This window comes from Lichenostomus cassidix, chromosome 3 (assembly GCF_008360975.1).
Source record: "Lichenostomus cassidix isolate B80296 chromosome 3, HeHo_3.0, whole genome shotgun sequence".
Lineage (NCBI taxonomy): Eukaryota > Metazoa > Chordata > Aves > Passeriformes > Meliphagidae > Lichenostomus > Lichenostomus cassidix.
This window is the reverse complement of record NC_139483.1, coordinates 106,872,584-106,887,094: the sequence shown is the minus strand read 5'-3', so window position 1 is coordinate 106,887,094 and position 14,511 is coordinate 106,872,584. Positions and strand designations below refer to the sequence as shown.

Genomic DNA, 14,511 nt, shown 5'->3' with positions numbered 1-14,511 from the left:
TCTCTTCCAGGTGGGACACCCCTCCGGTGAAGCTGGTAAGTGCTGAGTGAGCTGATTTGAATTTTGAAGCATTTCCTTCTTCTTGCTGTGTGCCACCACATCCAAACACTTTGTTTTGACTGTCTTGCAGATGCTGGAGCTGGTGAGACATTCAAAGACATTCCCCACATCAACTTGGGTGAGTTCATGCCTAAATTCTCACAAGGCCTGAAAAGTTGTAGGCAAAGTGGTGAATTTTCAGTATTGTAAAGGACTGATGGTCAGGCAGCTCATGGTAACAAGAGAAATACAATCAAGTGAGCTCTGAATTACCTTCCTCTCTCTGTGACACCTCAGTCTTTCCAGGACTGCTGTGTAAACAACAGATGGGGATGTCTTTTGTTTATGAAATTTGGACAGACCCATGGTGCTATGGCAGAAAAACACTGCATGAGTCAGAAGGACTCTGCAGTCCCAACAGCATTTTCTGCCTATCTTTATATGATTTTTATAAAGTTTTGCAAACATGGAAAACAGCTTAGGTGTTTATTGACCACTGTCTCACTGTGTGACTCTTGTCACTGCCTGGCAGCAAGCAGAGGTTATCAAATGAGACATGGATAATGGTGCCACCACAAAGGCAGACATTGCCAAGAAGTAAATATTGAGTAGAAACTAGAAACTGCTGTTATTTTTCTTATTACCTGTATCTCAGTGTATAGAGGCTGGTCCTTATTTATTTTCTGTAGATGCCCAAGGACATTAACCTTGTTCATATGGCTTATGAAATTAAATAGATTTGATGTTTCATTTACACTGTTTTTTATTAAATTCCCTTTCAGCTGCTGGACTGGACCTCTTTCAGGGTGACATCATGCTCCCTGTAAGTAATTAAAAGATTTCTGTCACTTGTCCTAATTGTATTTTTGTTACAAATCAGCTCATCTCCCTACAGCAGATGCATCACCAGCTGTTAATTCCTTTTTCAGAAAAATCAACGAAATGCCTTAAGAAATGAGACCTACAGATGGAAGTTCCCCATTCCCTATATTCTGGGTGATGACCTAGGTAATGCAGACACTTTGTTAAGATTTTAGCTCCAATCCTTATTTGCACTGGAGTCACTGTGAAAAAAAATTTGCCTTTTTCAGAACTGTTTCTCTCCCATTAAAAATGTCAACATTCACTAATAACTGCTCATCATAGTCTTGTTTATATAAAAGTTTTTTTTCTTTCTTCTACAGCTAACACAGCAAACCACAATTTAATAAAATTCAGTAATTTCTCTTTTCCTTTGATTCTGTGTGTGTATCTGTAATATCTTACTTCTCCAAGGTGAAGAAACTGCAATGTATTAAAGGTTCTTTCCTTGTTTTCCAGACCTGAATGCCAAAGGAGTCATTCTCCAGGCATTTGAAATGTTCCGCCTGAAGTCTTGCATTGATTTCAAGCCATATGAAGGAGAAAAATCCTACATTTTCTTTAGCAAACAAGATGGGTAAGGGTATTATCAATTTCTGTTTAATTTTGCCGTGTAGAATCAGCTGGGAATACACTGCATTTGACTTCAGCAGTCTAAAGGTTTGTTGTCAGCAGAGAAAAAGAGGCTGCCAGGGAAAAACTCAAGTTCTTAAACACAGAGTTTGCAAGCAGCTGCCGCCCTCTGCTGTTATTGAGAGGATGAGCGCTGAAGGTGAATCCCAGCATCTTTGGTTATTCATCAACTGCTTCCACTTTTCCATCTAGGGTTGTTTTCCATTTCAGTGAAAACCCCCATGTACATCCTTTTAACTTAGCAAGAATGTGAATGTGAATAGCTAGAATTTAAGTTTGGAAATTTGGAAAGACAAAAAAAGCAGTGAAAAGACAGTTTATTGTAATATTTCTATTGTTTAAACATGGCTCTTCTTTAATGAATGGTCTCTCAAAATCTGGAAGGGTTTTATACACAGGGATTCAAATTTTTGGGAACTGGAAGGATTTATTTTATTTCTTACAGCTAAGTGTGTTTTGCAAAAAATATCTTGAAAAGCAAAAAAATCTTCTCAATACATCAGCTGTGAATATTTCTTGTTCTACCAGAAGTTCATGTTTCTGCCTTCAGCTCTTCCTTGAGTGTCCTACTTCTCTTACAAGATTAAAAGCACCATGATTTTTGACAAGTCAGTATCGAAGGGCTTAATACAAGAAATGTATTTTCACACCTCTGGCCAATGCAAGGCATGGTTGCTGTTAAAAAGGACCAAATGTTGCTATTCTAAATACTCCTGACTCTTTCTTCTAGCCTAAGTGGTTGCAAAAAAGCTCAGCCTGTTTTGATGAGTTTACGGTTTCCATGTATGTTTTATGTTTCTGGGCAAAATGGCAGCTGATGCAGGACTGAAATTCTGTGGCTCTCAAAAGTGCAGGGTGAGCTTCTCTGACAGAGAGGATAAGTAATGAAGTGATAGTTTCTGGGGGTGAGTCTGCTTTCAGATTAGAGTCTTTTTAGAGTATCAAGGCATGTGGTCAGCATATAAATAATTATTTATGTGACTCCTTTCATATTAAAAACTTTAATGATCTTACTTTCCAACCAGTGAACAGATTGCAAAGTTAAATACAGAGAAGAAAACTTTACTGAACAGAAATTAAGGTCTCCTTTTTTCACAGATGTTGGTCCATGGTGGGGAACCTGCAGAGTGGACAGAACCTCTCAATTGGGTCAGGGTGTGACTACAGAGCAATTGTGGAACATGAGATCCTTCATGCTTTAGGATTTTACCATGAGCAGTCAAGGATGGACCGGGATGACTACGTGAATATCTGGTGGGATGAAATTATTCCAGGTGGGTTTTAACATTCAAGTCAGATTTTACAAAGTGCAGATTTATCAATATCCTGCTCTCACTTCTAGATTTCAAGACCTTCCTAAAGACAGAATTTTCGAAACAGTGGGCCACATCTGAGGCCACTGTAAATCAAGAAATTTTGATACAACTTCTCCAGTCAAAACCCAGAGTTTATTTAAGACTAGAAGAGAGAGGCTCTGCCTGGAAATCAGGTCTTTTATTTCCCCTTGGCTCCAGGATTGGTCTGCTCTCTTATTTTGAACAAATCACTTCCCCTCTCTCTGAATCTGCTTCTTTTTACCATGTAATGCAAATTGTAAAGTTATTTAGATGGTGAGTTTTGAGGACGCTCTTCTTTAAGCAAAGATCCCTTCAAAATCTGAAAGGTTTTTATATTCAGAGATTCAGGCTTTCCTGAAACTGGAAATATTCACTTTGCACATGAAAAGCCCTCAAAATTATTAGATCAGATGGGAAATATGAAATAGGGCTCTGTCCTGCTCTCTCCTGCCCAGCAATTCTCTGCAGGGTTTTGCTTTCATGTTTAATATCATCAGGTTCAGTGGCTTTATGAGTTTCAGCCAACTCTGCACAGTCCCCTTGGTCCCTAGGTGGTTTTTCCTGTTGTCCCCTGTGAGATCTGATTCTGTATTACATAACAATGATTCATTTGAAAAGGAGTGACTAGAGGAGGGTTATTTATTTATTTTTGATAAAAGGTGCAATTCAAGTATCTGTAAGAAAACAATTCCAAGCTCTTATATAATCTCAAGCCTTGAACTGAAGACCTTTGTGATTTGCAGAAGGGAAGAGCAGTTATTATGCAGAGGAACTGTAATTATTCACCAGCACAGTCATGTGCTGTTTTGCCTTTGAAAAAGAATGCCAAACATTCTGAAAACATTATTTGCAGTCAGAAATGCTGGCAAGCTCTTTTCACTTCTATACCAAAACATATGAAATGACTCCTTCTCTTTGCCCTAGCAGACACCTTCATAATGAAAAACTTTCTCTAAGGACAAATTACTTCACCAAGAAACCATGACAAATGTGTTTCCAAAAGCCATTTCGATAGAAATATCATATCTGTATTGTAAACCTAGGGTAAAAATATCTTTCTTTTTTCCCAGATATCGCTAGGACATTCATTGCTTCAAGGAATAACAGAACCTGAAGACATTCCAGGGCTTTCCTATTTGTCTTCTTAATGAGTTCCAGGGCTTCTCTATATATGATCTAATATCCTAGGAAATATTTGCATCAATATTCACAGGTTCTGGAATGGAATACATTAATCCATAAACCTAATTCTTCAGGATCGTTACTTTTAAACCACCTTATCTAACCTCCTATGTAGCCCATTCTTTACAGCTCATTGATACTTGATTTGAAATTTACTGAAGTCACCTATGAGGGCACAGAACTGCAATCCAAAGGCACTGCTTTGTTGTCCAAATGACAAACACGTATCTTGCTGAGTTTCAATATTTTGTTGTGAAGTAATTGCTTTTGGGTATATCATTTGTGCCTTAGAAAAGTGTATCCAAGGGGACACGCTAGTGACATTTCCTTTCCATTTTTTCTAAAAATGAAGCACTTTTCTGTTCTTTTACCAGGCAAAGAGCACAATTTTGCAAAGTATGATGACAGCTACATCACTGATCTGAACACCCCCTACGACTATGAATCATTGATGCACTATCAACCCTTTTCATTTAACAAAAATGAAAGTATCCCCACAATCACAGCAAAGATACCAGCATTTGATGACATAATTGGACAACGTCTAGACCTCAGTGCCATTGACCTGGAAAGACTGAATCGCATGTACAACTGCAGTAAGTCAGAATTTAACCATAGCAAACTGTTTCCTTGGTTATATTTGAGCCTGGCTGGTTCACCTCCCTTATGTCTCTAAAGCCACCTCTAAAAGCTCAAGGAGTCATGGGACAGGATCTGTGGTGTGCAGATAAACACAGTTTATTCCTTTCTCATCTTATTTTTGGCTCTTCTCACTGTCATTATTTCTGTAAAAATTAGTCAAGGAAAGTCAAACCATTCACACCTTTTCTTCCATGCCGCTCTCAGGAGTTCAGACCTGTGGTGTTCTGCTAATGTGTGGGCAGATTTGTTGTGAATTTTTGACGTGAATGCAACTGCACTTTGCCCCCTTTTACTGACATTTGGTCTTAATCAGATTATTTTGGGCCTGAGATTGGCTAGGTCTAGAGTCCCACTCTGTCAAGGTGCTTGCTGAGCTGGTTGGAGTTGTTATCACCAATCACGGTTGTTACCGAGAAGTTATTGCCCCCTCAGATCTGCCAGCAGAAGCATCACCTTGCAGGCAAATTCAGCTGAACCAGCCTGAGGTAACAGGCTGGACTTTGCCTGGAGTGGAAGGACAGAGCTCAAGTTCATCAAGCAGAGAAGTGAGCTGTGAAGAATGATAACCTCAGCCGAGCAATGGTTAAATGCACCAGGGCTGGGAAATAAACACAAAGACAGCCACCATCAGTCACTGCCATGTGGAGCTTGTTAACCTTCTGCAAAGAGGTCAAAGGTTGTTGTCTTTATTCAGGGAACCTCCCCAGGAATCAAAAGTTTCCTCTTCTGAGTCACTGGGATCAAATCCACTAACGTGAGGGTTGTCTTCTCTAACAGGATGGTTACACTTACTGTAAACAACCCCTCCCAAAATTAGAGCAGAAATTTTACTGAGCAACTACTCAGAGGTGACCATGTGTGTATTTTTTTTTCAGCTTCAACTCACACCTTTTTGGACCAGTGTTCTTTTGAGTATGAAAACATTTGTGGTATGATCCAGGGCACCAGCCATGACCAAGACTGGGTGCACCAACAGGGCAGTGTGGTGGGGCAGGAGGACCACACCCTTTCTGGGCGCTGTAGAGGTAAAACAAGGAACAGAACACTTTCTGAGCTGGGTTTTCCCCAGGGCTGACTACAATGATATGGGTGCAGAGAAGTTGCTAAAGACTCTGTACAGTGTTTGCACTCTCACTGTCACTAGCCTTTTTCAATTTAGCGGAATGTTGTCCACACCAGCAAGATCAAAGAGGATAAAGAACAATCTTAACTAGAGGTCTTTTAAATATAACCTGGGAAATTATTTATAGCAACTTCCAATGTCTAAGAGTTATATTATCTCAGGATAAGAATCAAACAGCACTTGTAGACACTCATAAATGTTGTGTTTGCAATAGAAATGGGATGTTAAGCTTGTGGAATTCTAATTCTGGAAGTAGAAGAATGTTGCAAAGATTTTATTATAGGAGTTCAGGGGTACTTTTTATTTTGACGTGGTAATGTCACCATTTTTCAAAGGAAGATTGTCTCAAAAGTAGTGCAGTGAGCCCCAGTCACAGTCACAGGCTGCTAGTTTACAAGTGAGAATAAAGATTAAATCTCAACAGGCAGTGCTGAAAAGCAAGAGCCTGATTTGTCATTGTTTAGACATGGTAAACTACTACACACTTCCATGATAAAAGTGTCCTCTGTGGTAAATTTTGCCTCAGTAGAGGGGGAAGGAATCTTGACCTAAAGCACATTCACTTGTGCTTTGTTACTCTTTGACTTGCTGCACTCAGGAATAGCTTATTCCCCTCAAGTGACACACCCACTGGAAGGAACAGATCTCCAACCTCCAATAATGCTGATAGACATTAATCAGGTCAAAAAATACCATATAACTCAAGAAAACCACCTGTCATTTTCTAGAAATACATTCTTCTAACCCTCAGCTGACTCTTAATTCTTTTTCTCACCCCATACAGTCTAACTGTAACTTAAAAAAATAATTTGAGTTGTTTATCAGGTAAAATCCAATCTGCCTGAACTGGGCACTTAATGTGCACTTAGGATTTAACATCCAGTGACTCAGTACAAAATAAGTATCAATGTTATTTGAAGAGTGAATGGAAAGAGGTGGTTGCCTCTGAGGATCTCCAGAGTGTAGAAATTAATTGCCTGAGTAGGAGTGTCTCTCCTTTTAGCACCTCCAAAGGGTCATTGACTCCATAAGGAATTTAAACATTTTTTGAGAACTGGTTCTGCAGTCATCTCAAGTGGGGGCAAATTCTAAGTTTCTAACATAGATGGATCCTATTTTGCCTGGACTATTTTGATGTCCTGGGTTTTTGACTTATTGCTGGCTAAACTGAAGGAGGGAAATTACAGCTTAACATTTAGGGAGTCTGCTGAAGTCTGCCAGGGCCATATTCTAATTGCCATAGATACTTTTTGTTGCCTTTGTTTGACATTCTCGTCAAAAAGGAGGTAGACTCTAGATTATATGGGGGTTTGTTACAATAAAAATTTCAACAACAGGCTCACAGCCCTGCTTCTCACTTGGAGCAAGAGTGGTCATACTTACATTTAATGCACTTAAATTTAAAGTAAGTTTAGCTGATGGTCAAATGTTATGCATTGCATAGAGCAATCTCTGGCAAGGTTTCTGTGGACATGAGTTCAAAGCACTGCTACTCTGTGGAAGGGAATGGAGAGAACCCCCCTGACTGATTAGAGAGAACCCGATAAACATCTCAAAACCCTGCAGTAACCACGCAGGAGGCTGCACTGCCTTTGTGCAGCTGCAGGTTTAACTATTGGAATGAGATGATCTTTAAGGTTCATTCCAACCCAAACCATCCTGTGATTCTATGATATGTTATCTTGGACAAGAGTCCATGGAACTTTCACACAACAGCTACAATGATTTAACTTATTAATTTAATCATTGACTAAATTGAGTAACTAAAAAAGCAACAGAATTTAGATAAGACATGACAACTTCATATGATACCAAGATATGATAGGTATGCAAATGGAGAATCCTTGTAAATATAAGGATAAAAGTAGACACTTCAAAGTAAAGAACACTTCAAAAATGTTAATGGGAAATTGAAGTAGAGGAGCTGGAATTCTTAAATAATTTTCTTAAGCTGAATAATTGAGTTTGGAAGTGTTTGGGCAAGCTATAAAAAAAAGACTTTCATGTTCAAGGTCAGGACAGTGCTAGTGTTGTGTCCAACCCTTTTTTATTATCTTTATTGCTGATAAGAAATTACTCTTTACAAGGTAATATAGCATGTGATCTCTAAGATCTCATTTTTAGATTATCTTCAGTATGAATCAAGTAAAAACAATGTATTTACTAATTGCTTGTGGTCAGCACAGAATCCTCTGCCTCGTATATCTCTGACATTCCTGAGGAATCCAAATTCCAGTTAGACCAACTAACGCTAAATTGACATGAGCTGACAGCAGTGAGTTCCATATATATTCTTATCCCAGTCTGTCTTGGATGGTTATCACATACCATTTTTGTTACTATTCATGCTCAGTACTCCCCTTCTGCTCACTAAAAGAGTGCAGTTGAAATTATGAATTTACATTGCACAGCTTTGCAGGAAATGTGTAAAGAGGCAATGACAGTCTACCCTTTCTCCCCAGATGCTGGCTACTTCATGTTCTTTGACACCAGCTCTGGCCAGGCAGAGGAGGTGGCTATCCTAGAGTCTCGAATCCTTTATCCAAAGAGAACTCAGCAGTGCCTCCAGTTCTTCTATAGAACCACAGGAAGCCCTTCTGACAAGCTGATCATCTGGCTTAAGGAGGATGATGGCACTGGGAACATTCGCAAGATGAGGAAAATTCAAACCTTTCAAGGTACTTCTGGAAATAAGATGAATATTTGGGTAGGGGGAGGATTTATCTTCCTGTGCTCATGAATGCAGAAGACTGGCTCAGAAATGAAAAGATTTTCCTGAAGTTAGCAGAATATCTTGCAATACAGCTAAGAATTTACATGAGGGCATTTAGCAGAGAGACTGTGGGTTGTAATAATGTGATTTTGGTCTTCTCAGCTGAAGTCACATACCTAATGTCATGTTACACTTGGTTATTGAGAGGGACCCCAAGCCATGCAGGAGATCAATTGGCTGTGTCTCCACTGGCTGTTATATGGTCTAACAGTGGGCTGTTCAGGTGTAAATACCTCTGCTCCTCTGCATTCAATAAGAACCCCAGACTGATTTTTAGATATTGATAAATATAAAAGCATATGCAGTTTTGGAAACGTGAACTGGATTCCCATTTCAGGTGATTTGCTAAATAGGACAAACTCAGTCCCTGCAGCTCCATGTGTTTTATGTTGTCTAAACAAAAGACCTGTCATAACCTCCTTATATCAGGCTGCAGCAGCTTGCAGGGAGGGACAACTCCCTGGAGAAGTGGCAGAAAAAAATAATTCTAATACATTGGATCATTGATTCCCACCTTCTTTTTTTGTATTAGCCTTTAGCACGTTACCCTTTATACTAGAGACTGTCATTCCCTAATGTGTGAAGATTTCCTCTTACAGCATGTTCAAAGCATAAAGCAATGTGGATATATTATAGTCACAGCATCAAATTAAGATCTCTAGCCTTCAGGAGAGGACCAATTGTGAGAAGGTCCAATTGTCTAAAAATGCAGCTGGGATGGATGGCTATGGGCAAGTTGTTTCACAGTGTCTCTAATCACACTAATGGCAATGTTTTGCTTTCCTTTCACCAAAGCGGACAGTGACTCCAACTGGAAAATTGCCCATGTAACCCTCAATGCTCAGAAGAAGTTTCGTTACTTTTTCCAAGGACTAAAAGGCAATCCCAGCTCTTCATCTGGTGGGATTGCTATTGATGATGTCACTCTGACAGAGACTCCCTGTCCCACAGCTGTGTGGGTCATCCGGAACTTCAGCAAAATCCTTGCGAACACATCCATCAGTGTTATTGAAAGCCCTCGGTTTTACAGCCCTGAGGGTTATGGATTTGGCATCACTGTGTTTCCCAACTACCAAAGCAGAGGCTACTCTCGTGTTGCCTTCCACCTGTGCAGTGGAGAGAACGATGCAGTTCTGGAGTGGCCAGCTCTGAACCGCCAGGCCACACTCACAGTGCTGGACCAGGACCCCGACATCCTGAAAAGGATGTCCTCGAGCAGAAGCTTCACCACAAGCAAAAACCACGTTAACTCAGGTAAGGGAGCCCCCCTGGAGGAATGTTGGCAATGAGAGCCAAGGAATCTGAGTGTAGGACACAGAGATGGGCAACTATGGACATATTTCCCAATCTGGGACACTTTCCTGTGTACATATTCCCTGTGTGTGACTCAATTCCTGCCTGTGGAAGACTGTATAATGTGAGAAGTGACACATGTAAGGTTGGTGTTATTATGAATAACCCCTGGGATATCTGAGCTTGATTCTAAATATAGATTTTTCCCAAGAGCTGGCAATTCCCATTCTACCTATGGTTAAAACTGCATTTTGGAGGCTCAGTCAACTTCTACATACTCGGTGAACTTCAACCTACATGGTCTGAATGCACAACATTCACACTTTCTCATGGATGTGTCAATTCAGAATTGTTCACCCTGGAGAAGAGAAGGCTGAACAGTCAGGGTGACCTAATTGTGGCCTTCCAGCACCTGAAGGGAGCCTGCAAGAAAGATAGAGAGAGACTATTTGCAAGTGCATGGAATGCCAGGACAAGGGGGAATGGCTTCAAATTGAAAGAGAACAGGTTTAGATTGGATATTAGGAAGAAATTCTTTACTGTGAGAGTGGTGAGGCCCTGGAATAGGCTGCCCAGAGAAGTTGTGGATGCCTCATTCCTCTAAGGATTCAGGGCCAGGCTGGATGGGGCCTAAAAAAACCTGAGATAATGGAAAGTCTCCCTGCCTATGGCAGGGGTTTGGAAAAAGATGATCTTTAAGGTGCCTCCTAACAGAAGTCATTCTGTAAGTGTATGAAAGAAATAAGAATAATGGGGCAGCATTGAGTTTGGTACAGTATAAAATACTAGAGATTTCCTTCCACCTTTTCCAGTGGAACTTTAGTGCATACTTTTTCAGTAGGAGCTTTTAAACATTAAGTATGAATATGTTTAACAGAAACACAGCAATGCCCAAAATCTACTAAATTCTAAACCACAGGTACTTAAAACTGATGGGGAGGTGTCTTTATACAGGAGGCAGCTCTTAGCTGGTGACAATGAGAAGGTAATTTTTGTTTTGTTAGTTCTCAATGAAAGCTGAGTTGTGGAATCTCAATGGCCTGACACAGACTAAGAATCCCCATGCAGACCATCCCTGATGATCCCCTAGCACCCTTAGTTTGTCAGTCCTCTGTGATTTGTTTGTGAATTTCAGGTCTGAACTTGATTTTACAACATAAATCCCCTTTAACGTTGCAATGTAGAAAAGGGTCATGTAATACTTTGAGCTGCACAACTTTGTGGTTCTTATTTTCTCTTTGCAGATACTGGAGCTATAATATGGGATAAACCATCAATTGCTGGAAGATTTGATGAATCATGCAATTGCTACAGAACTTTATCCTGGGGGTGGAATAACTTCATATCCCACAGCCAGATGAGACGGAGAAGCTTCCTGAAAAATGATGACCTGATTATTTTTGCAGAATTTAATGGTAAGGGCCCTTTCCCCGATTCTCCTTACAAAACAGGTGATTCTTTCTATTTTCATACATTCAAATAACTCTCGCCACCTGTCTCCAAGTTCTCTTCTAATGGGGATCAACTTTAAAAAGCATTTCTGTGTCCTAGTGTCTGGTGGGTGATGCTTACAAAAGTGATTGTGAGTTCAGAAGGATTTAAATGGCAGTGAGTTTTAGAATGTTAACTTCTTAGACACCTTTAAGCACCCTGACCAGTATCTATGTCCATTTCTAAGCACTGAACATACTAAAAGGCCATTCCCACTGTGTTAATTTCCAAATAAAATGGCCACACTTGGCATAATTTTTCAAAGCACAAAACATCACAGATTTACCAAACCGGTTTCTGTAATTTCAGTACTATTTTCTATCTTGTGCTTTAAATACACAGAACTTGTGGTACAGCAAGAGCTCTGTAAAGAGAAAATGGATAAGGAGCTCACTCTCTGTGAGCCCCTGGTATGAGGCACACTACACATAGCATCACTCACCAATTCTGATGTCTTTCTCCTTTTTTTTAAGATATAATTCACCTCAATAACACTGAAGTTCCTGTTGAATCTGTGCAATCTGCCCTCACGGAAGGCCTCATTCTTGAAAGGCAGAAGAGAGCAGCCCCAGACATGCAGCCCATTCAAGACCAGCTGCCTTTTCTGCCAGACCCCTGTGACCCAAACCCCTGTCAGAATGATGGAGTCTGTGTGAATGTGAAAGGAAAAGCAAGCTGCAGGTACCACAGACCTCCTCCCTCCTTGGCCTGGCTTTCTTCTTCAAGTGATGCAGCTAAAAAGTATTCAGAGCCACAGATCTCAGAAGTCTAAGCCACCAGGTCTTCAAGGAACAGTGAAAATAAACCATTTTACCACAGTCACTGGTTCCTACCAGCAGCCAGGGAGGTTTCTTTCCCTACCAGGGAAGTTTCTTTGCATAAGGCAAAGAACCCTTATCCTCTGGTGCTTCCAGGGTGTGTAAATAGCCTGCAAACAAGGTGGAGGTGCTGTGATGTGCACCCCTCCAATGGGAACTGCTCATCCAGGATAGTGCATGTGAGGACCTGGGGGTGAGGGCATGACAAGGCTCCTGATCCACTGAGCCTGTGCTTTGTTTTCCCAGGTGCCCATCAGGACAAGCCTTCTTCTTCACTGGTGAGAGGTGTCAGTCAATGCAGGTCCATGGGAACATCTTGGGAATGGCAATTGGTGGAATTGCTGGAACCATTGTCTTAACTATTGTCCTCATTTCCATGATGGCTAGAAGATGAAAAACTGCAGGGGGACAAATCTCAAGCTGGTGTTTTTCCATAGTTCATAAAATATCCATTTTGAGTGAAAAACTAGGAATACAACTTGTAGAAAACCAGTCATCGTATGGATGAAAAGCTCTGTCAACAGCTTGGCAGCAATCTGGTTTTTTCTGAGGGATGTGGCAGTTAAAATGTGTCATGTAGAGCTGCTGTCTGATGAAAATTCATACACTGCCTTTCTCATGTGTTTTTTGAAAGTTTTGTTTCTTCATCCCATAGAAAGCAGCAGTGCTGAGAGCCCATGCATTTATCCTCAGCCACAGTTCAAACTTAGATTAAATAACTGACAGAGCTTCTCAAAACACTGGTAAAATTCACACCAAAACATGTGTATTAAGATTCTGGAAATGTTCCTACAAAAATTGCTCAAGAATTCTAAAGGGTACAAACCTGATTTATGTAAGTCAGTACATCATCACTCACTTTCCCTGGGGCTGTGCTGGTTTACTTACACTAATTAGCTATTACACAGAATTCACAAATGTATGTTTTTGGCCAATGCTCTAGCAGGGAAATATTTCCACATTAAAGTTAGCTGTCTTTCTAGAAGGTCTCATCACATGAGGTTTTTAATATTCAAGTGTACATCTATTCTCCAAGCCTAATGCAATTTTTTTTTTTTAAACCAGCTATAAAACTCCCATCATTTCAACAGGCTCTGGGTGAAATTGGAGCAGAGTATAAATTATAATGGGGTAGAAACTGTCATGATTGCCATTAAGTTCACGTCTTTCAAAATCATCAAGTCACGAGTCAAGGAGAGGGGTGGGAGTGTATGAAGATGAAGACTGTGGTACTACAGTATGCTGGACAAGGTGTTTATACCCTCACTTACTGCAGGTATCAGGAAGCAACTGATCCAGTATGTCCTAAGATCTCTGCTTACAAGGGCTCTAACAGTTTCCATGCTTGAAACTTTGGCATCCAGGTTTCCTTCAAGAGCAGTTTGTGTCTGCAGGAGTTCAGAATGCAAATGGTAAAAAATCCCAGAATGTGATGCTACCTTTGTACTTACCAGATACAAGTTAGAAGGGATGGCAGCCAAGGGAAAATGCACTCTCATGGCAGTAGACTGTACACAAGGAGCTGGCTTCCACTTGCATACATCCTGCTGATCACAGCAGTCCTTTGAGTAGGAACAAACTACCCATTTAATTAAGGCTTTATCAGCAAGTCAATACTCTGTCCCACTTATTCTCGGCCTTTGGAATAAAATCAAAACAAACACTTATATCAGCTTTTCCTGCAACACGCCTGACTGGCTGGATCTCATCAGAGGGGAGAGGGAATTGCAGAACCCATTACTTTCTGTCAGCTGGATTTGGGGACTCCCCCTTGGGTTAAGTGGGTTTTCCACCCAAGTCTACAACCTCATAAATCACACAGAGTTATGGAATGAAAGACATAAGATCCATAAAGCTGAATAAAATCACACAGTGCAGATTGCTAGTGAATGTGTGAGACAGAAACCAAGGCAGAGAGGATCCAGGCAAGTCCCAGACAAGTGCTTCCCTGCACATGATTTGGGTGTCCCAAAGGGACACCAAGAATAAGAATGCAAGTTGTCACTGTGCACTCCAAACACACATGTAGGCTCTGACACTGTTCCATTTGCTTGCATAGACAGAGCCCAAGTCTCCACTCTGCCAAACCACACACTGACTCCTCTCTGCCAGGAGAACCTGTGGTGGCTTCCAGTCACAGATGTCCTGGCAGGTGATCCTGGGTGCATCTGGGCCCTGTTTGATGGTCTGGCTCCCTTCAGAGCATCACAGCAGGGCAACTCTTGTATGGTTGTTTCCTCATCCAAGGCTGGGACTGGAACCAGATGGTTCTGGGTAGATACTTCTTTTGTTGTTAACAAGACACCTCATCCTTCCCAG

General features: G+C 40.8%; 1 protein-coding gene across 1 annotated transcript; it reads left to right on the top strand.

Moving 5' to 3' along the window:
* Positions 1-132: 132 nt before the first annotated feature.
* Positions 133-12,804, top strand: MEP1A (meprin A subunit alpha). The gene is made up of 12 exons (XM_085057027.1): positions 133-178; positions 822-862; positions 969-1,047; positions 1,360-1,477; positions 2,632-2,807; positions 4,427-4,648; positions 5,570-5,719; positions 8,280-8,495; positions 9,386-9,844; positions 11,128-11,298; positions 11,848-12,055; positions 12,439-12,804. Exons 2-12 carry the CDS (start codon positions 854-856, stop codon positions 12,584-12,586), a joined length of 1,956 nt encoding a protein of 651 aa, XP_084913153.1. The 5' UTR covers positions 133-178; positions 822-853; the 3' UTR covers positions 12,587-12,804.
* The last annotated feature ends 1,707 nt before the right edge of the window (positions 12,805-14,511 follow it).